General features: G+C 37.9%; 1 protein-coding gene across 3 annotated transcripts; it reads right to left on the reverse strand.

Annotated features, from left to right (window-relative positions):
• Positions 1 to 26: 26 nt before the first annotated feature.
• LOC140151390 (serine/threonine-protein kinase tousled-like 2) lies at positions 27 to 23,643 on the reverse strand. Of its 3 annotated transcripts, none has more exons than XM_072173714.1 (18): positions 23,518 to 23,643; positions 18,053 to 18,263; positions 17,203 to 17,284; positions 15,201 to 15,365; positions 12,781 to 12,818; positions 11,857 to 11,931; positions 11,186 to 11,335; positions 10,128 to 10,217; positions 9,527 to 9,637; positions 8,533 to 8,669; positions 7,386 to 7,608; positions 6,614 to 6,885; positions 6,032 to 6,121; positions 5,344 to 5,513; positions 4,451 to 4,589; positions 3,607 to 3,718; positions 2,950 to 3,057; positions 27 to 1,930 (listed from the first exon to the last, which is right to left on the reverse strand). In XM_072173714.1, exons 2-18 carry the CDS (start codon positions 18,224 to 18,226, stop codon positions 1,682 to 1,684), a joined length of 2,385 nt encoding a protein of 794 aa, XP_072029815.1. In that variant the 5' UTR covers positions 18,227 to 18,263; positions 23,518 to 23,643; the 3' UTR covers positions 27 to 1,681. The 3 variants fall into 3 exon arrangements, with proteins under 3 accessions (XP_072029815.1, XP_072029816.1, XP_072029817.1); XM_072173715.1 differs by lacking the exon at positions 23,518 to 23,643 and adding an exon at positions 23,268 to 23,423; XM_072173716.1 differs by lacking the exon at positions 15,201 to 15,365.
• Between the last annotated feature and the right edge of the window lie 197 nt (positions 23,644 to 23,840).

Below are 23,840 nucleotides of genomic sequence, written 5' to 3' on the forward strand. Positions count from 1 at the left end.
TGTGCAAAGGGTCAATAGTTCCCATCAGGGATAAACTCAGAATGTTGCATCTTAAGTCACCTGTCACTTTAAGCAGAAATATGCTATGATTGGCTGTCTTGCAAATTGCCCTAATGCATTATTTGATGCGAGTCAATTTATATCGTTTTTAATTCGGCAGACGACTGAATCTGGATTCGGCTTTTGGTAAATTCATGTTAAGCATGCATTATTTTTGAATGCTTTACGTAATAAAGGGCAGCATATCAATTTTTTAAACAAAGATCAGATGATAACAGCGTAATAAGTAATCAAAAGCGAGCAGCATACAGGGTTAACGGTGCATCACAGTATGGTCGATGATTTTATTAACAGTTCAAAAATTGATATGCTGCCCTCTATAGGTTAAGCATTGATTCCTTGTTCTCTATATTAAAAAACAATGCATGCGTAGCATGAATTTACCAAATGCCGAATCCGGATTCGGCCGCCTGCTGAATTCATTACGATATGCGGTATCCTTTATGTGCTAAACTTGCAACACAACTCATGGATGACATCAGACATACACAACATTCTAAGTTTATCTATTAACTAGAAATCATCACTAACAAAACCCACTTAACACATATGGGCTTCAATTTCTGAATGTGTCCAATATTTGACCAAATTTAAAGTGATACTTAAAGAAATTACCACATGTCATTTCCTCACATCAAATATTCTATGATGTTTATACTCTTTCTTTCATTCTATGTTACTATTCTGCATTTGGCATTAAAAAAAATAAAAACAAAAGCTGCAAGCATTAGAAGCCATTCTAACTTTGATGTGAACCCAGGGAGGCACTATTATTGGCTAAGGGTATGAACATAAATATACACTGTGGCTCAAGAGACAAGCATACATTAAAGAGCGATATCCAAAAGTTTTCAAACTCCAACAACTTGACTTTTTACCTCAGGTAAACTCAAGTATCCACTGCAATAGAAATGCTGTACCATCATGAAATATCAACTGCCAGGGCTCAAAAAGCTCAATTTGCGAAGCTATGCCACACTGCTTAGTGATGGTCTGCTATGAAACCATGACATACTGAAGCAGATGCATTCATCTTGCTCCAAGTCTTTTTGCAGTCTTCAGAAGCCAGTCTCTTTTGTGAAAAAGCAGATCCATGTTGCATAAGTCAAATTACAATATTCTAACAGTTCATCATAGACTCTTCTCTTCACAAGCCCCGTCAGTTTGTGATGATGTGTGCACTATGTTGAAGCCCATGTACCTGGTTTATTGTCTAAAAAGGAACCATGTCACACACAAGAGTCACATGATGCTAATCTAGCAAATCTGCTTCATGCTGTGATTCAAATCAACCAATCAGAAATCTACTCCTGTGTTTACTCAGTGATACAATGGCAAGAAAGTGCCAATGAACATTGATGAAGTCTTCCGTGCATTTTGACTTTCCTCACTACCTTTACTGGCCTTTCAGTACACACATTCTCTCTATCCTTCAAGAAAATTTTCTTTCTCCATTATTATGCTACCCAAAGCACACTAACAGTGCCTCCCCTTTGGTAAAAGCCACTACTTTCCACTATCTTGTTGAAGGTAAGGCTGCATATGGGAGGATAGGGAACACATCTAGTGGGCTATATTTCATACAGCATTGTATATATATTCTACCTAAAAACACACACGACTACTGCGACGATGACTCGCCACTTCCGCCACTCTGGCCTTGGTTCTGACCTTGACCCTGTCCTGGACCCTTGTTGAATAGTGACATGGAGCTGTTTGATGCCGTTGACATAGCTAATGCTGCTGCATTGGAACCACTATTAGCTGCATTGGAGCGCTTACCGGGTGGAGTCAGATATGCGTGCTTTGAGATTTGTTCTACATCGGGCCGTTTCTGTGCATCGTATATAAGGCAGCTACGGATAAAATCCTGTGAAAGGGAACAAACAGGTTTTACAATGAGCTACATGTTTTATATCAATCATCAATAGTGTGATTATGATTAGCCATTCAAGTTAGACTGTGCCTGAACCACAAAAGTATGGATGTCTTTGCATCTGTGTATACCAGGCACGTAGCCAGGATTTATGAGGGGGGGGTGCAGGATGCTAAAAAGTGGACCTTTTGTGAATTTTTTCTTTACAAATGGCTGATTTTCAACATTTTTTTACAAAAAAGGTGGCCTTTTTCATTATTAATTGGGAGGGAAGTAGTTCCATTCCCCCTGCACACATTTCATTTCAAATAGCATAAAACTGTTACAAAGCTGCCTTTATTATCTTTACAAGAAATACAACTTATTCTGTATCAAATTTATGGTTGTCCTTTCCTTGTTGACTATTTTGCTTTATTTCAATTTTAACTTCCCCCATGGCAGCCATTGCTTTCCTTTCGCATTTGGCATCAGCAAAACAAGGTGTCTTTGGCCCGCAAGCACACATCTTTCAAAATATGTTAATGGTCCCCAAGATAAAAATATATAATTGTGAACCCCTGATCTATATGTTGGCTTCAATAATTAAAATGAGATTTGCCCAGAACTCTAAAGATTTTGACTAACACCTTGATGATCAAATTATAATATTCCCTCTTGCATGGAAATTCAACCACCAACACTTGTCTAACAGATGTGAAAAACATACTGCTGTAATTTGTTCGGCTTATAATTGAAAAAAAAAGAAGACTTATAACATTGTACATTGATTTATAAAACAGCATACACAGTTTGGCACAGCACTTAAGCTAGTTGCATGTATGATGATCGGTGCGCACTTATGTGAATTTACGCAAGCGGAAATTGGAACTTAGCCGCACAAACTATAATAAACCGTTTTTTTCCAAATTGGGTGGTTTGTGTATGCACCCACCTTCCATTGTCTTGATTAATTAAAAAATGATCACAATTATCTCAGATGGTATATATAACCCCAACACAGTTGTGTCTCTTACCTTGGCCTCTGGACTAACAGCCGGTTTGGCAGGGAAATTAGGATCGGTAGCCTTTAGGATTACACTCTGCTCTAGGATGGTGGCTTGTGATAGGTTGTGTCCAAATGGCTAGATTGAAGCAAAGAAAACATAACTTGACATATTTTCACAATTCCTCCACTTATGTTACCTAATAAATCGTTTGTCGCATTACATATGGTTCTATTCGAGATTTTTGACTTTTTGAGAAAATTGGTGTGTAACATTATGTTTTGGGGGCTCTTCAAATCCACCAACTTACAGACCTTAATTCTTTCTCATTAATGAGATATAAAACTTTCAAAATTCAAAATTTACTGAGAGAAACCACATGTAAGCTTTTCAGTTAAAATCAAAACTGATAGCTAGTTCAACCTATTAACATAGCAAATTGGCAACATCATAACTCGTATATATGAATTTTACTTGATTTTATCATTGGTTCAGATTTGACAAAAACAAATAAAACCAGTGCATCTGGTCGGATTTGACCAGTGACCTTCAAATCACAACGCCACTCTCTAACCAATTGAGGCACGCTGGAGAAGAGTGGAAGATATAAATCTATAGATATTAGGTTCAAATGATGTTGGTCACATTCCTACCGGAAGGTATCAGATCTGCATATTTCACACTTACTTTCTTTCCATAGAGACATTGATAGAAGATTACACCCATGGACCAGATGTCTACATTACGATTTATTTTCACTGTACCCTCCCCTACACGGAACGTTTCTGGTGGCAAATACCTGTATACATGGGAAAAGATGCAACAATTAATCACAGTCAAATCAAAAACAACTTAATTATCGCAATAGCTTTGTCAGAGGGTTGTTAGTTAACCTAATTCTATACTTGTTCAGTTTAGCCATTCAGCAGTGCATGTTTATACCATTACACCTCTCCTCCCCCCACTTTTTTTCCACCATATTTTTGTTGTGTATCCCATCAATTGGGTATGGCGGTTAACTATTCACTCCCATACATTTTACAATGGGAAGACCAAAACTACTTTTTTCCTGACCAGTAAGCTGCGTAAGGTCAGCTTTGGAGCACAATTTAAGCGACTTTGGTGTACCCAGTAAATCGTCACCTTGTACGGTTTCTACTGAAAACGTTATCCCGTATCCCCCACTGTAACATTACCCTGCATCACCATCAACCCGATCTGTTTCTACTGGGGCCGTCACCCAATATTACCTCACATCACTCGCGTCTGAGCCGTCAACCTCTTGCTCATGTTGTATGTATTGTAATATCAATTATGATGGAATTTAACTTAAGAGTCAGCATGATCATTTTTATCTGAAATTCAAAACATTCTTCATTGGTATGATGCACACAAGGTAAGAAAGTCATATTATAGTATTTTGACATGGGTATTTTGCCTAGCATGCTGAGTCAAGTGCTTATCAAGTCCTTCTTGACTATATTAACTACTTCTTTCAAAATGATTTTTACATTAAAAGTAATTTTCTTACCAGTACGTGCCAGCACCCTGTGACGTAAGGTCCATCCCTTCCTGCGAGTCATAGAATTCATCCTCACATCGCTTGGATAGACCAAAGTCGGTGATCTTGATGTCACCGATGGTGGAGCCTTGACCAAGCAGAATGTTTCCTGTCAAATTACAACACCACCACAAGAAAATTAGTCACAAATCAATATTATCTATAATAACAGGGAATCAAGTAGGTTTTGAAATATTTGGTAATGACCCACTGATTGAATCTATGGCCTAGAATCAAAAGTACATGTGTCAACCATGAACAGGGAGAATTAAGAAGACGACGCAACAAAGAGAAGGAGTGGAAGAGGAAAATGACAGAGAGGACGAGATGGAAGAGGAGCAGACAATAAGAAAAAGAAGAAAGGAGTAGTACAGTCTGCAGCTACATACATACTTGGCCAATACTTATTATTGGTTGATCTATGACAAGTTCAAGTTTATTTTTCATCCAATAAATATAATACAAGATATATAATTGCATAAAGCATTTTCCACCCTGATGTGGCAGTGATGTCAAAGCGTTGAGGCAGCTGTTTCGCATGCGCATCCATATATGTGGCGTCTTTAAACGTATGAATGTATACGCCAGCGCTGTGAGTGAACACTAGCGATTTGCAGTTGCGCCCAATGAAATGCGCACTGATGTCACTACCACATCAGGGTGGAAAATGCTTTAGCCTATAAAGATGTTAAAGTACAAGGATGATGATCATGCCACTAAAAGCAGGGCGTGGTATTGTGGCAAACTTTACATGAAGAGAACATAGTGAATCAACTAAAAATTGATTTCGTAAAGATAAATTGCTCATTACCAATTGATTGATTGATTGATTGATTGATTGACTGCTTCGCTAATTGACTCACCTGGTTTAAGGTCATAATGAATGACAGGTGGTTTGATTTCACTCAGATACTTGAGGGCGCTAACCATTTGCAAGATGATGGAGCGTGCTTCACGCTCTGAGATGGTCTTGTGCATTTTCAGGTAGATGTCTAAGTCACTGCCTGAACAATATTCCAGTACTGTACAAAATCTACAGAGAAAAAACAAAATGGAACCAAAGTGTTAAGTAATTCCTAATTATATAATGTAAATGTGCGTGACATTTGTAGTACTTTTAGCAAAAATTCTTTATCATGTATGAAATAGGTTAACAAATGCAGATCCTTTTGCTTGACAGATTGGAAACAACACATGTGCACTGAATGTTGATGCGTGTGCATTATAAGTCTAATTTCTCTCTCAACAAGTGACATGCATTTGTGACACAATCTGGTCCACGGAGGCCAAAGGTGGCAAATTTGAAATTGAGATTTAAAGGCAAAAATATGGAGTAAAAAAACAATACATTGCATAAGAAAATCACAAAACTTCATAGCTTTAGAACCAAGTACGCTAGACATTTGGTGTTTTCAGCATGATAGCCTACATGTTACTACAAGGTAATAAATAAAGTAACTCAATTTCAAAAATGCCTTTTTTGGCCTCCATGGACCAGATTGTGTTACATTTATTAACTTATAAATAGGTAATGCAATGATTAATACTTACGAATGCTGATCTATTTCAAAAACGTCATAGAGTTTAACAATCCTATGGTTATCCAAACTTTTATGGATTTCGTACTCTCTCACTGCATGCCTGTTGATAAATAAGACAGATGATTATGAATAACGACCCCATCATATCATCATAGTCTTAGCTCTACATGTTGCCCATGTTTTTATTTAAGAAACTGTGTCCTCTTTCCAAAAGGATTGTTAGTACAAAAATGGGTTAAAAGGACCTATCCTTCATGTAAGCATGCACTAAATTAGCCTATTGTCAAGATGTCATTGAGGGATTAGATCGCTTTTTTTCTGTAAGCTGTATAATCCCTGTTTTGATACTAGGCTAACTCTTGACTTACATGAAGGTAATGCCGAGAATAGAGTGTGATAACATACACGTCTAGACACAAAGGTACAAAGTTTGTAAGATATTTCAGCTCTCCAAACAAACATATGTCAAGAATTAAAATGTTTCAAATTACAGCAAGGTTCGGGCACCCAATGTAAACACTATGTTGCCCAATTGGGCAAGTCACTTTGAAACTGTTTGATGCAGTCTAGAATTTACACAAGATCCACTTACTTGATATAACTAGCTTTCTTGTTTTCCTGCCAGTCCTTATTAAGCTGATGCACCTTGCATGCTACATATCTAAGCTCTTTGAGATCAAAGCCTTTATGCACCTCACTGAATCCACCTTTGCCTAGTAGGTTAAGTAATAAATAGCGCTCGTTGAGAACCGTGTGGTCCTTGAAACGTGACTGATCCTCATTGTGAATACGCTTCATCTCCCGTATATGGACGTTGCGTTCTCGTTCTAGGTCGTTTAGCGTTGATTGAAGGTCAGCTTCCTCCTGCAGAGGGAATTATAACAGAAGTAAAAAAAATATATTTAATAGTTGTAAATGAAATGTGTGTTTATCTTGACTTCAGCCATTATCAACATTATTTATATGTTTTTTGGGAATTGTACTTTTCATTATGATGATTACCATTGGCAGTTCTAATATCCATTTCAACTTCAATGACACCTCTGTCGCTTTCAAAGAGATACTAGAGTGGTTTGATGAGACAGGTACCCTGTTCAATTCTTAGTAAATCAATGCTGTATTGATTTCATGTTTATTTGCTCCCTTGCAATTACACACAAAAACCTCCTCTGACAGTGGAATTTGTCCAGGCTGATGTTACTGGAATGTACGCATAATAAAGTTGAAAATGTGAGCACTCATCTGCAATTGTGATGAAGAGGCTTATTTTGACCAGGGTAATGAGTGGTCTGATTTTCAAGAAATGAGGTCACATTAAATGAAAACGTAGATAACCCCTATTTTATATAGGTTTATAGCCCTACCTTTTTCAAAGCAGCTAGCCTTAGTTTAATAACCTCGTCTCTAACAAAATACTCCTGTGGTGTATGACAAAAATTGGCAGGTTTGGCAAAGCCGTCATCCAGTCCGTTGCCTTTAGGTTTATTGCCTTTTGCTGTCACGGTTTGGTTAGGTGGTTTCCTCTTCAATAGAAGCTTACGTTGTTGCTCTAGTTCTTCCCTTTCTTTGCCTAACTTTTCCTGTTTTCTGTGAGATAAAATTCAAGAATATGTGTATAATATTACCTGGGTAATAATAATATTTAGCAGGATTCTTTAAAGAGTGTGCTTGCCCATAAATACCTGTAGAAAACTCAAAAGAATGTCAACAGAAATCCCTATGTTGAAAAGAAATTCATAAGTATGTCGCATCCTGCTATTGACAGTATTAAACTAAAATTCAAAACAAAAGTGACAAAAAATATCCTTAGTTTTAGAAAACCTTGTCAGAATTGACCTTGGGGAGATATAATCTCTGTCAGAACCGATGACATCTAACTAACCATTTTACACTATTTGGACTTTGGAGGACCAACTTGTCGGTCGCAACACAGAGTGATTTTTCCAAATCTTCTGTTTCACATAGTGATGCATAAGTTTAGAGCTATCTATATTCTATAATAGTTATTCCTTTTTAATTATTAAAGATACAGTTTAATAGTTTGAACCTTAAACTTCAATTTCAAATGGAATCGGGCCACTAAGAGATATTAGTAAAATATCCTTCAAACATGTTTTTCTTGGAAACGTAATTTGTACTTCATGTACCGTAAAACCCCGTCTACAAGCATAGTGTGCTTCTGATGAAAGCTACATTAATCCAGTCGCCATTATGGAGTTTGAGCAAATAAATTACGGATCCAAGCATATACAAACAAGTATTATTTTAAGATCGATCTATTGTATTGGTATATTAACGCTTGCTTCGAATTAATTAAGCTTTTATAAAAAACACTATATATGCTTATAGACGGGGTTTTACGGTATTGTACAACACTATGTGTTGCGACCAACAAATTGTGACACTAACATTCCTTATAATCATTCTTGTGTGAACTTACAAAATTGCACAAAGTGCTCCCTCGTTCTGATAAAAATGCTGTAGTACCCTCACATAAAATTCACAACTTACTTGGTCAAGTTGGTGAATGCATAACCATCAACCCACTGCTCCACAAACGATGCTCCTTGCCTCTGTGTTGTGAATTGACCTAACCTTAGCCTATTCTCCATACTCTTCGTCCTTGCTTCTTTCTTTTCTATTGTTGACTGTGTAATATTAAGGAGAAAAAACAACAACAACAATCAATATTGATATTTGTTTGAATTAAGTTAACCTGTTACAGTGCTCAATATGCATACTGCTTAAGGTGGTACTATGCCCATTGATAAATTTGTGACTATTTTTGCATTTTTCTCAAAAAATAACTACACACTGGTTTCAAAAGTTATGTATATTATAGGGGCAAGGATGAAATTTCAGTGATTCAAGACAAGTAGTTCATTATATATGTTAAGAAATGAGGTACCGCTTGTCTTGAGTCACTGAAATCCAGTGTAGTAACTGGATTCCTTGTCCCTACATATCCAATGTTTTTTACACTCGGATAGATCTTGGCAAGTTGGACACTTCAATTATCATGATTATGTTTTACCATAAGATGTTGTGCTTTTTGTAACAGTTTATGAATAAATCCAGATGTTTTGGTTCCTCTTTAACACATTTTAGCTGCAGCTTTGTTTACATAGCCTTGCCTTATGCTGGTTTCATACTTTCCTGCCGCTTACTGCTTTGACGACGATTTGCTTCACTGCGCAGTCGCACCAGAAATGCTAGCGGTGACCAGAGGCAAGCCGATATATCGATCACTCCACCGCTTAGTACAAGCGGCCGCATCGCTAGAGTTCAAGTCAACTCGGGAGCACTGCAGCTCTTTGGCGTATTAGAATACGATACGATTTTTGGTGATGCTGAGCGGCAACATTGGCTTTCATAGTCATGCCGCTGCCCCAGAGTGCTGCTCTGCTTGCAGAAAAGTGCAAGCGGTATGATGAAGCGTCACACTGCACAGTGGCACGCTGGAGAAAGTATGAAACCAGCTTTAGATAGTATATGTTGTACCAACCTCTTTTATTAGCAATTCCTTGATTACAGATGTACTTTTAGTAAACAGGTCTATTTGTTTCTGGCCTTCTTTTTTGATTAATTCTAGCTGACGTTGCATTTCCTTGTTTGCCTGCAAGGTGAAAGAGTGAAAGACAAAGTTAATTATTTTAATTTTCAACTTGTATTAGCTCAGATGCATACAGTCTGTGTTTTTGTGGCAATTTACTGTATCTCTGGTCTAATAAGAGGCAACCCACGATAATGTAGACACAGAGCAGTCTACATGCACAACTCCCAATAGTCATAGCTACTCCTGACAAAAGCTTGACAGTGTTATACTTGTCTGATGGCAACTTATTGTAATCCTCAATTTGTAAAAGAAGTGTCATCAAAATTTTGCTGATGAAACATCTTGTGCATATTTTTGTGATTATCTCAAATACAATAACCCTTAAGATGACAAATAACCTGCTTTTTTGACTTCCCAGAGCCAATGTACGAAAGGTTCAAAGCTGTGTCAAAATCAATGTGTAGGCAAGAAATGATAACCTGAGCCTTTCCTGCTATGGAGGTGACTAAGAGAAAAAGAACTATTTGGATGCTTCCTGTTAAGTACTTACCCTTGCTAGCTGTTCCATTGTTTCTGATTTAGCTTTTAATTCATTTTCCACTTTATATAACCTAACAATATCAGCAGCAGTCATCATGGTCTGCAAAAAACATGACAAAAGGAAGCAAATCTTGTAAAACAATCTCAAAATAGCTGACTCATTTGGAATAAAATGTTACTACACTGCGGTTCACCTCAAGACCTTTTTGTTGAAACATAAACATATTAGTATTTAGTCTCATCACATTTCAACACAACTGCATACAACTGGTAAGAAATATCAAAATGCTTAAAAATCAGACCATCTTTACTAAATACTAATGTGACCTCAAATGACCTTGAATGACCTCATAATAATATAAATTATATTAGATGCTTTCAATTTATTTTGGTATGTATTCTGCTGAATTATCAAATACCCCTTCCTTGAACATACGCTAAATGGGAGGATTCCCAGAGTTTCAGAGGAATTAATATGTATGGCTTGTATGCTCTTATATTCATCAGGTGTTGCTGCGACTTCTTCTTGCCCCTCATCTTTATCTCCGCAAGCCCCTCTTATTTACCTGAGTTTCTGTTGAGCGTAGCTCCCTCCTGCCAGTAGGTGGAAGGCTATGTGTACTAATTGTAAGTGAGCCCCTCTTATTTACCTGAGTTTCTGTTGAGCGTAGCTCCCTCCTGCCAGTAGGTGGAAGGCTATGTGTACTAATTGTAAGTGAGCCCCTCTTATTTACCTGAGTTTCTGTTGAGCGTAGCTCCCTCCTACCAGTAGGTGGAAGGCTATGTGTACTAATTGCAAGTGAGCCCCTCTTATTTACCTGAGTTTCTGTTGAGCGTAGCTCCCTCCTGCCAGTAGGTGGAAGGCTATGTGTACTAATTGTAAGTGAGCCCTCTTATTTACCTGAGTTTCTGTTGAGCGAGCTCCCTCCTACCAGTAGGTGGAAGGCTATGTGTACTAATTGCAAGTGAGCCCCTCTTATTTACCTGAGTTTCTGTTGAGCGTAGCTCCCTCCTGCCAGTAGGTGGAAGGCTATGTGTACTAATTGCAAGTGAGCCCCTCTTATTTACCTGAGTTTCTGTTGAGCGTAGCTCCCTCCTGCCAGTAGGTGGAAGGCTATGTGTACTAATTGCAAGTGGCTGTTGTGTCTGCTGTTGCTGCTGCTGACTATGATGGAGGGACGAGTATTCTAAGTTATTCCCTGATGGAGATGGTGGAAACTGCAAAACAAAAACATTGATAAAAACAAGGTAGATATGACAAATCATTGGTAATAAAACGAAAGGTATGACCATCTCATTTACCAACCCTTTGTTTATTTGTTTGGTATATAAATATATGTCTGTGTGTTGTCTTGCCACTCTGATTTAATGAAGATCCTGCTAGGATCGAAAGCTCAGGCCATTAACAAAATTTGAATTTAACAACACAGGCTATTTTTGTTGATAAGCAGTCTCCAACAGATCCCTTTAACCAGGGGTATAAACAAAGTTAAAACCAAGTGTTTCAAAAAGACAACATTTCTCTGACTTTAGAGATAAAAAATGTAGAAACCAGATTTCGGTACACAACAGGTACAGCCTATGTAAATGGTAATGATCATATATAATCACTGTACATCATTGTAGACAAGGTAATTATGAGAGGGAAATTAAAACTGCAATTTGAGGATGTTTTCATGATGCATAGGAACAAAAGAGTGAAACATTTGGCATGGGTTACAATAAATCAAGTCTCTTACCATTGAATGTGAGCTGCTTGAAGGTGACTTAGAAGGAGTGTGACCTCTTCCTGGACTACCTGATAAACCAGATGTCTGAAACACAAAGTAATCAAAACTCAAATTTAAAGCAAAAAAAAAAAAAAAGTGTGCAATTGATGTGTAGAATTTATCTCATTATTTGGAATTATGCCCATTATTCTTTGCAGGCAGAGTTCTTCATACATTGCTTGTGCTTTTAACATAGGACAATCTTGTAAAATAATAACATTACAAAATCTAGTAAACTGCCAAATTAAGAGAATATAACTGCTGACTTTCCCGTTGATAAATCTACTGAAATATTGTTAATTTGATTTCCCACAGAAACATTTTGCCATACTCTGCAGGCATATGGAATGCCCTACCAGCACATATAGCTTCAAAGCAAGACTTGGCATCAACCCACCAGTATTACCTAAATAGATTTCTGCTATGATGCATGATGGGGGATAACCTAAATATTATGTGATTATCGGATCCAGTCAGGCCCAAGGTAGCAATAAGTTGCAATACGGGTTAAAACAGTGAGCCAAAAAAACAACAAAAATACACAAGAGTTTATTTTTGGGATTATATTACTGTGCCAAGTAACCTAGTAGCCAAGGATTAGCTATTCCATTTAAAATCCACATACCCTGTTCATCTCCCACATAGAAAGTTGAGTTTTCAAATGGGGTTACCTGAATGTGTGGTTCTATTTGAAATATACGCTCCCTGTATAAGGGCATGTCTTCCATCGGGGGTGTACAGATTGAAATCAAATAGCCCATTTCAGCATTATTGTACACTTGTTACTTGACAAGTAGATGATGATGATAACTCTTTTTTCAAAATTGTCACCTTTAACCTGATTGGATGATACAGCTATGAAGACTCATTTCGTAAGATATATTTTTCTACTTACCCCCTGAAAAAATCACTAATTTTCTTGACTCCGGGTACTGCAGAAAAAATAGGAGAACGAAAAAAAATTATTGAGTACATCATTCACAAATGAAATTTCATTACATTCTTGCAAAATGGGACTAGTGCAATGTGTATTAATAATACAAAATCAAGGCAGGCTGTTAAATAAGTGTCAATATCTTGGATTCAGTGGCGTGGGCATGTGCCTTGGGCCCTAGATCGATTCTGCATCCCCTCCAAGCGGTGAAAGTCTACATTTTTGTGGGCATTTCAACAGTTTTCAAGACCAAATTTCAACTTGATTATGACCAAACAAGCGTATAGCGCGAGGTTGCCAATTATAGGTGTGGGTGTTGCTTCTAAAATAAATATGCATTTAGATATCTTTTAATTTACTAGTGCACCTGCAGCTGTGAGGGTCCTGAAGCTGTGACAGCACCAGCAGCATGATAGCATACTGTTTGAAGGTTTATATCAGCAATTTCAAAGATATTGGGGAATCCCCTATATTCCTACTCCGTTGCTTCCAGTAGGGAGCCTTGTGTGGCACCTGCAGCTACTACAGATACATGTACATTATTTCTTTGAAAGCAAAATACATGTAACTCTTGTCCCTTGTGGTCTCTGGCAATACTCCAGGAATGAATGAATGAATGACCTATTCACCCATAAAAGCACCATGCTGCTTGGGCAACTGTAGACATGTTGGGAATCGTCTATTGGATTCTTTTTATCCAGTTGCTTGTTATCCACTTAAGGTATTTTCCCCCTACATGACCTTTGACCTCGAGGGGCCTTTTCAAAACCTCCCCATCAACAGCGCATGCGCTGTACCCATCTATATCCGAAATATTGGGCCGATGCGTTGAAGCGCGGCGAAACGCATAGCCGGACAGACAGACAGAGCTTACGATTTTAGTAGATTAGACTAGTGCACCTATAGCTGTGGGAGCACACAGCATACTGTTTGAAGGTTTATACATGTATATCAGCAATTTCAAACACATTGGGGAATCACCCATATTTCTACTGGGCTGTTTCCAGTAGGGAGCCTTGTGTGGTACCTGCAGCTAATACAGATAACATTATTTCTTTGAAAGCAAAATACTCCTTTGTGGTCTCTGGCAATACTCCAGGAATGATTGAATGAATGACCTATTCACCCATAAAAGCACCATGCTGCTTGGGCAACTTGAGACACGTTGGGAATCGTCTATTGGATTCTTTTTATCCAATTGCTTGTTATCCACTTAAGGTATTTCCCCCCCTAGATGACCTTTGACCTTGAGGGGGCCCTTCGAAAACCACCTGGTCAACATGCTTTTCCCGTCACCTATCCATATCCGAAATTTCGGCTCAATGCGTCGAAGCGCGGCAAAACGCATAGCCGGACAGACACGCAACGGCTATTATTTTAGTAGTAGAGATTTTGTTTTCCTGGTGATTCCTGGTGAGCAAGGGAACTTATTTATGAGTTATAAAACAAAATAATATTGAATGTTTTTATGTGTAAAGCCTCGTTGAATGGAACAGTCCATATTTCACCCCATGAAAATATTCTTACCATTGAACTCATATACATTCAATATTTGTATAACATATTTTAATGCGGGGATCTTTAGTGTAAGTCCTTAGCTCAAATGGGGTTCATTCATTGACTTAACATAGAATTTTGGTAAACTTGATTTTACATTAATAAAGAGAGAAGTTATTGAATGGTACACAAGTTGTACTCTATTATTAGTCTGGTTAATTGAGATAGGAGTCAACCTTCACTATTTTAATCAAAAGCACAAGAAGTTAGTTCTCTTTTTGAAAACCATACCTGACATTTTGCCAACATTTCTGAGCAATATTTGTTGGATTTGCCATTTTATTCTTTCAAAACAATAGCTTATCCCAACTAGTGTGCATGTTTCGGACAAAATTCCATAAAACAACACCTCAGAACATCTGGCCATACTTATCTGACACTAATTGCATGCAATATTTTGACATGCCCCTGTATTGCTTCATGTTGTTGATATTACATACACATACATGCTAACATGCATGTGATCCTCATGTTCAGAACATTAATTAGAAAAACATGCTCTGTTCTGTGATTTTGTTTTCTTTTTAATGTTTTTGTCAAGTTTCAAGCATGGGGTAATATAACAGACACAGGCACATTTTTGTTTGAGATCTTGACAGGCATGAGAATACATTTCAATGAAAAAACAGGAAAATTCTGAAAAAAAAACCAACAACCCCAGAACAAAACAAAAAACATAACAAAAACAGGAAAAAATGCATAAAATCTGACAAAAATACTTCTAAACAGGTTAAAAATAAATAAAAATGGACATTATTGGGGGAAAAACAGTGGAATTCCAGTTTAAAAAAGTAAACTTCTCATGCTTGTGTTGACCACTAACCTCCGGGGTCTGGGAATGATTGATCAGAATGCGGATCAGCTGATGCTTGGTCCCCACTAGGCCCCATATCCATCAGCATGGATTTCTTTTTGTTTTTCTTAGCGCTGCCTCGTCCATTTCCTATTGTCTGCGGCGATCCAGAGGACCGAGGCAGTTTATGACCACCTGCGTGTAAAAAGAGAAATGGGGGCCACTGTGTTATGTATCGGTAAAAAGGTCACTAGATTGGGGTCAAAGGCTATGGTAGGGTCAAACTGAGGTTAGTAATGGATCACAAGGTTATTTGGTATTTAGTAAACTTTAGTGACCTTTCAATTTTGCAAAACACACAGCAATCCATTTCTGCTTCAATATTGAGTGCTTACGGCAATAAATGCTAACCAGAAATAAGAAGAAATCCAAAAGATTTGGCAACCAATGAAGCAAAGTTATATCATCTACTGCCACTAAGATTCTTTTTTAAAAACCCCATTTTTAATGTAGAATCTACCCATGACCATTTCTCCAATTCTCAGATACCATGTCAATGTGATCAGCTAGCTAACAACCCTGAGTACTACAAAACACTACAACAACACAAAGCAACTGTAAGCCCAAGCATCCCATGTGATCAGATTGCACAATCATCCGAGTACACATACACATGAAAATGCTGGCTGGGCAGCCTAAACAATCATGGCTTGCCATCCCTGGTCTTGATCACGCAATGGATCAGTGGTTCAAAGCTGGACATGAGAAAACAACTTTCCTCTTCATCTTCTTTCTTCCTTCCTTCCCTTTTGCCAAAGAGCAGAAAGAGAATTAGGCTTAATAATTAATGCCTCTTCTGTTTATATATTTACCTATCACCCCAAGTATAACTGTCGGCAAAGCTGACAAAGGTTACAAGTATCACATACCAGTACATGCACTTTTGGTCACCATTTTGAAACACAAATGAGCAAGTTATTTAGCACAACCACCAAAATGAACCAAACACTGCTCAAGATCATGTTTAGATCCAACACCAGGGTGCCGACTAGGTCCAAATATTATGGGGTCCAGCTGGACTTCATAATCTGCAAAATTTTGAAAACTATGGGGTCCCAAACAATATTTTGGGGTCTTTGGACACCACTTCTGAAACCTGTCCATTGTCCAACAATATACTCTACTCTATTCTACCCTAATTATTGGGATACTTACAAGTTCATGAATATGTAGGCCCTGCATATTTACTTACATGTGTATCCAACATGCTACAAACTAATCCTACACAAGTGTACAAGTTTGAATTCCAATCATATCAGATTCCTGTAAGTTCCCAACATGGCATACTTTGCTTTGTTTACGGTAAGATACACCATGTTTAAAAAAAATCTTATTGATTGTGGGATATTATAAGTTGGGTGCATTGACTGTTTGGTCTAAAGCATTTTCCACTCTTTAGTCTCTGGTGTGGCAGTGACATGGCTGTTTTGGGCACGCATCTATGCATGTATACACCATCGCTTTGAGCTAACACTAGCGATTTGTAGCTGCACCCAATGAAATGCGAACTGACATCACTGCCACATCAGGATGGAAAATGCTTTAGTAGAGGTTATTTCTGTGATGTCACATGTCCCTCATCTTGTAGGTACAATGCATGATAACAGTTGTGTGATTCCCTACTCTACATAACATTGTACCGTAGTGTCCAACATATTTACGCGCAAATTAATTTGTACCCACAAGATGGCAGAAGAATAAATAACCTCTATTGACCCTTTGCATGGTCATCTCAAAATGAGGTTCTTTCACGCAAAGTGCATGTTGAGTGCATGTACCCCGTCAAACACATACTTTAATTACTGTATACGCTTTGCAAAAGCCTTCTGGCGCATTGCTAGAAAAGCGTGAGAAACAAAAATGCACATTTTGCTCATGCATTTGCAGGCAGAACCTCATTTTGATAGCAAGATGGTGGATCGATGCAAAGGGAGAATAGAATCTTATTTGCACAAATAAATACAAATGTTACCTCCTTCCCCTGAGCCGTCATTGCTATTTTCTGATTTGTCATTTTTCCGTTTTCTCCTTCTCTCTTTTCTCTGTGGTGTTACCTGCAAACATTTGAAATGAAAAAAGCTTGAGTTTAAAAAGTGATGTTGAAACAAAAGGAAAATGACCACTTGGGTAATGGCCACTATCCAAAAGGGTAAACTTCACACAACACTAAATTTTACTATTTCTTAACAGCTATCTATACTTTGTTTCTCCTGCAGTTTGATAGTAAAATCAATTAGAGAATAAAGAAAAGGAATTTTTGAGTTTACTATCCTCTACCATGATCATGTGATAGATGACAGACACATCTAACTTTTTTTAGTAGGATGCTGGTGCAGCTCGTATCACACTAAAGCCAACCACAAGTAGCTATGATTTGTAATATTTGATTGACAGGCAAACTTTAATGGCTCAAATAGATTTACTATGTTTTACCATTACCGCATAACTTTTATTTTCGAAATTCATACTGGCCCCCCCAGATTTTGACAAATATATTGAATTGGAATGGCCACTCACTACATACATAAATATTGTTGGACGGCGCCCAAGAAAATGTTGTACAATCTGTGTATAAATAGATTTAATCACAGTTTCACCATAGAAAACCATTGGGATGAAAGCCTCAAACTTTCCAATTGTAGGTATGGCTTGTAGATGCAAACATTTCACGATGTGGAGGTACCAGTAATCAACAACACTGTGTGCATTTTAACAGTTACCAAGTCTAACTGGCAGTGTGGTCTCCATATGTGACGAAGCAAGATGGTGGATTTACCGTGTCAACATTCTTTGGATCTAATCTCTCTAGAACATACCCTTACCTTTATTTCTGGTTGTTCTTCTGCATGTGAATTTCTACTAGCACTCCCTGCACTGTCATTACTTTTTTTGTCATGTTCGTCGTCACTTATAACTATTGGTGTGTGACGATTGCCCATAATCCGGGCTTCTAGTAACTCCAGCCTCTGCGGGTCAAAGTTCTTAAAGTCTTGCATCTTGTCTGATGCAAGGTTTGCTGTTTTCTCAAATTATCTGAAAGGAAACAAAACAATGGATCATTATAAACTTGGTATCATAAATGCTTGGAATTCCAATACGCTCTATGAGTGTGTGACTTGAGGGCAATGTACATTAAATGCAAAACCAGCGTTCAATTTACCTGGTGTAGCAGAGCCAAATGCTCCCAATTTTGGACAACCTAATACACAAATTTCAGCTTGTATAGTGACTTTTTACAATGTAAACATTGCTGTGATATCATTTAGAACATCACCTAAGTAAAATGTTTTTGATACAAATTGCTATGCAAATTTTTCAAGTGCACAACACCGCCATAGGAACCCTGTCATAAAGTTACAGACATTCATGTACATGCTTGATGCACAGCAAAACAATTTACTTTAGTATCAAAATGACATTAGGCTGAATGTGTCAGAATATTTTGGAGACATTCTAAGTCCAGTCTGACAGTATCTCTATTGGGCCAGCATTCCATGTATGCTGCACCCAGATAAGATATCTATACACTTCCAACAATGGATTTCACCCCTGTACTGATTTGCTATTCAGTGCAACGAGGGTCCATAGTGACAAAAAAAACCTCAATTAACAGAGCTCATCCAGATCTTGCAATTGAGGTATTTCTTGTCACTATCGAAAAATCTACCGGTACCCATGTTCTACTGAATAGCAAATCAGTACAGGGAAGAAATGCATTATGGGAAGTGTAAAGGTCCATTCATACTACGCCACAATTGCTTTTCGTTGCTGGTATATCAATTACTTTTTGCCGTAATTCAACGCAACCCTTCACATTTCCAAGTTGAAATGTATTTAACTTTACTGCGATATGGCAATGCTGTATTTTGCATTGGGTGCAGTGCGACACCGCAACACACCACAAAGCAATTGCGGCGTAGTATGAACGGACCTTAAGACATCTTCTTTACGATGCACCATTCATATAAGAATCAACAGGTGTCAGAAAGAGACTTGGTATAAAGTATTGTACAAGTAATCCCATATAACATAGTACTACATTAATGTAACAGAAAACAATTTACAGGTGCTTGACCAGATTGACAGCCTCATTCCCCACTTTACCTTACAAAAGCTCAATCCATATTTTTCTCATAACCCCCAGTGAACCTGCTGGAAAAAGGTTCATTTTGGCCATATGAAAAATAATCATGATCTACTTTGGTGATTACTACAATAGAAGTCGTACACTGTTCTATGAACCACTAGGATACACATTTTTGATTCAAAAATCTAAATCGCTTGAGCAGTTTGACTCAAAACTTGTAAAAAAAATGTGTGGGCGCTGGGCATTGATGCATGGTAGAAAACACAATGAGTTACAATCAAACCTGAGACTATTATCAAACCACAATCTGGTCAGTGGTAGAGCATCTGTAAAGTGTATTGATATGCTTGTACATATGGTTCTTCTGGGAATTACTGTTATCTACTTGTCCTTGAAAATAATTCCAGGGCATGCCCTTTGATCCTTGCATAACACAACTGTCTTGTTCTCTTTAAAGTATTATTAAGATTACAATGCATGTATACATTACAATGATGAACAATTGAACATGTACCAGTACATGTACGGTATAATATGCAAGTTTCTGTTGACAACTGGGCACTCATGCATACAGAAGGCACTCTCAGAATGATCATAAAAATACATTGAAATCAGGATGTGCACAAACATCCATAAGCTTCCTTACAGCTAGGCCTGGCATTTTCGGGTAATTTTGTACCGGGTACCCGCCATAATTTTCGGGTGGGTAACCGAATACCAAACAAAAAAAAAAAAAAAAAAAAATTCAAGATATTTTGTTATTTTTTATATGAAAATTGATGATTTGTATTCATGTCATAGTCTATTAATGATTTCAAAATGTATTGAATCATTAATAGACTATGACATGAATACAAATTATCAATTTTCATATTAAAAATAACAAAATATCTTGAATTTTTTTAATTTTTTTTTAGGTCAACCATGAATGATCCTAGCATTTAGGTCTAGGTCCAGGGACACTACAAACCGAAAAAATAAAAAACTTAAAAAAACTTTTTTTTTTTTTTTTTTTTTTTTTTGAATTGGTACCCGGGAGGTATTTCCTACCCGGTATGTAATCTCGGCGGTACCCGCCACCCGACCGAAAATGCCAGCCTTACTTACAGCTACAGTGATACAGGGACTAATGTGTACTCCTTTATGATTAAATGTAGCAATATTCCTGCTATGTGCTATGCACGTTTTCTACAACATGTGGGTGAACTAAATATACCGTAAACGTTTGCCTAATGGTGCACATGTGCTCCTTTGCCTCAGGGTTAATTTCATGTGCAAATAGAGAGCGCCCACCTCTGAAATACCAACAAGAATTAAAGTTTTGTGCCCTTATTTGCTAGTGGGAATTTTACGGGAAGGCACTTTTAGGTTGTGCCTAAAATTTCACTTAATGTCAAGGGAGCCCATAGCGCCATTAGGCGAACGTTTACAGTATGATGATATAAAATCACTGGCTCTTCTCAAATGAAGTTTGATACGATACTGGGCATGCATACATGTACGGCATATCTTCACATGTTTCGCTTGTGTATAAAAAGATGCAGGACCATAGTGCAATTCACACAAGCCTTGGCTTGAATTATTCACATTATGCTGAAAATGTTCCCATTTTTTTACATGGATACATATAGGAGACGATATTTGACATTGTAAGTTTGAAGACATTCCATACCCTAAACCAACAGGGTTATCCCCTTTAATGTCAACAAGTAGCTAGCTCTCTTGATCAATTGACAAACATTTTTCGCAGACCTGTACAATTCTCTTAATTTTGGAGGCTATTTGCCCACAGCACCATTAAGCATTTGAGTCCTGAGTGATTTGTATGTATAGGCCTACCGGTACCACTTCTAGTACTACAGTGGAAATTCCAACTGAATGAACACAGCCTGACATTGCGTGGCGATTTTCGTGTACACTGCATGATGTACGCCAGTGTGTGCGACTGTGTGTGGGTAATGCAGAAGTGAATCCAACCATGCCAACCCACATTGGTTAGTATTGTATACAAGGTTCGCGTTGTACATGTAGTTTGAAATATGATCGTTGTTGGATCGAATACAGTTGTTGAAAGCTGCATTTATTCAATTGGAATTCCCACTGTAGTACTGATAGTACCGGTACATACAATACAGATGTATGTAGGCCTATATACATTTTACTGGCAGCCATGCGGAACAAACCAATTGTTATGCTATAATAGTCAGTTTGGCTTCCTCGAGACAGTAGTGTCCATTTGTGATACATGTGCGATAAAAGGTGCATGTATTGGCGGCATCCTACAGATACACATAACACTGCCTTTGATCGTGCGTGTATCTGGATGGACACTGTCTCAAGGATGCCAATTGCCTGTATATACACCTATACTGTACTGATGATATTGACAATGAAATGGGGTTCTGATTTATGCACACAACAATGTATTTAATTAATGAGACTTTATCAAAATATTTAATTCTCGATCATGATACCTACTGCTTACCCTACATCAAGCTGCAAGCACTTAAGACTTTTGTGGAATAACACAATCGCGACCTACGTTTGCGACAGCCACATTTGAAGACCATGACTAGTCTCAAATGGTCACACTTCATAACTCTGGTCATTGCATTAGTCGCTCAATGCAAACACATACGCTATACATGTGCGGACTGTACTATATTGGAAGAAGAAGGGTGTGCTGTGTTCTGAGTGGGCTCAGATGATCAAGAATTATTATTTTGATTAAGTACATAAGTATACGTACACGTGTAAAGTACATGTTGAAATGTTAGTCATGACAACAACATGGTTAACCCATTGGTCATCAGGCAGCGCATAGAACGGGTGGAGAATTTAATAGAGCTTAAATGTGTTTGTTGATCACCAGCACGTACATCTGGAACTAGGTAGTTCACTAGAAAGTACCCGATTTACATGGTTTACACCCCGGCATTGTTCAACTTGTCCGACATTGAAATATTTTGCTGCCAAGAAAGAATTGAAGCTTGCTGCTGCCAAATAGTGCCATGTCCCATTTTTTAAATTGACCACATTGTCTTTACAAGTTTAGCATTTGCTTGAGAAGTTTAGCAAATTCAAAGCTAGACTACTCATCACTCAAGTAAATTAGTATTATTGAACAACATGAACAGGCATTGCCATTGTAATTTGTACCACTATAAAAGTATAATATTTTGCAGTAAACCTTTGACAAGAGCGTCTTTTAAGCGTACACAGTATATCGCGATAGTGCAGTAAGTGCACTGAAACGAACTTGTCTCTGTCTAGTGTCTGACTGGCTGCTGAGGCGATCTGCTGTTGATGAGTGGACATGATTTATGAACTTTGCGCCATACGCGTTGTAGAGCTCTAACTTTGCAACATGACAGTAGTATGCTCTCGTCCAAGGTTTACTGCAAAATATTATACAGGTAGTCCTGCCAGCAAGACTTCAGTCTTTATCATAAACATAATGACATGTACGGACCTGAATCAGATGTCATATGATAATGTTAAATAAAGATTACTGAGTTACAGTTACTGGAACTAATTAATATACAGGTAGCATTGCATTGAACAGGCCATCATCATGACCATGAGACCCAAGCTAAACAAAATGCGTTCAACGTAATTCATGAATTGATAATGTGCGTTTTGTGACTTTTGTTTTGAACAGGGCCGAGGGGCGTATCAGAAGCTCTAAACACATGCTGAACATCATCATATCATGAGCATTTATATGAATAGACAGTGATTTCATGTATTGTTTCATACCAAGCTTGCATTGATGATTTGTTTTTCAATTTAGCTGACTCAGACAGCAGGTCTGCATGTCTGTGTACTCATGTGGAAAAGCACAATATCATCAAGATCATTGTCAATGCCAATGTGAAGTCAATGTCACACACACAGCAGCTCTTCATGTTATTGTTACTCTATAATACCACTTCCACGTTTCCGTTTACCTCGATTACGCCACAAAAGCTGCAATATGGCCGTAGCATATCATCAGCTCTACGTGGTTCTTTATTCACACCTTAGTAAACTGAGCCACTTAATTAAATTTCACACGAATTGCTCTCAACAAGCACGTCCCATCCTGTCAAAATTCCAAGATGGCGCTATTTGACCATCACAAACACTAACTTATCGTAAGGATTCCCAAGTGTATTTTAACTTTCTCTACCGAAATATCTATCAAGAAAATTACCATACCAGCAATCTTACGGGTACGCAACGTAATGGCGGTGTCAGACTCCACGTTTGGACATTTTATACCATTTTATCAACACAATGATCAGTCGCGGCGATTTCAGACCACTCTGATGATGGAATCGGGTCAATCGGGCAGGTTAGGTCATGGGTGACGTCACTCTCGGTAAATTTCGGGAAGGGTTTCCCTCTCCGAAGACCCGAAGAGGTCAAGATCAAGAAAATATTTTGAAGGAGGGGAAAAGTTTTGGTGTTTTCCACACCATAAGTTACAATTTTCTCTTCATCAAATAAGAATGCATCTATCATCCGCTTCGATCAACACA

The sequence above is a fragment of the Amphiura filiformis genome, chromosome 4, assembly GCF_039555335.1.
Source record: "Amphiura filiformis chromosome 4, Afil_fr2py, whole genome shotgun sequence".
In the NCBI taxonomy this organism is placed as follows: domain Eukaryota; kingdom Metazoa; phylum Echinodermata; class Ophiuroidea; order Amphilepidida; family Amphiuridae; genus Amphiura; species Amphiura filiformis.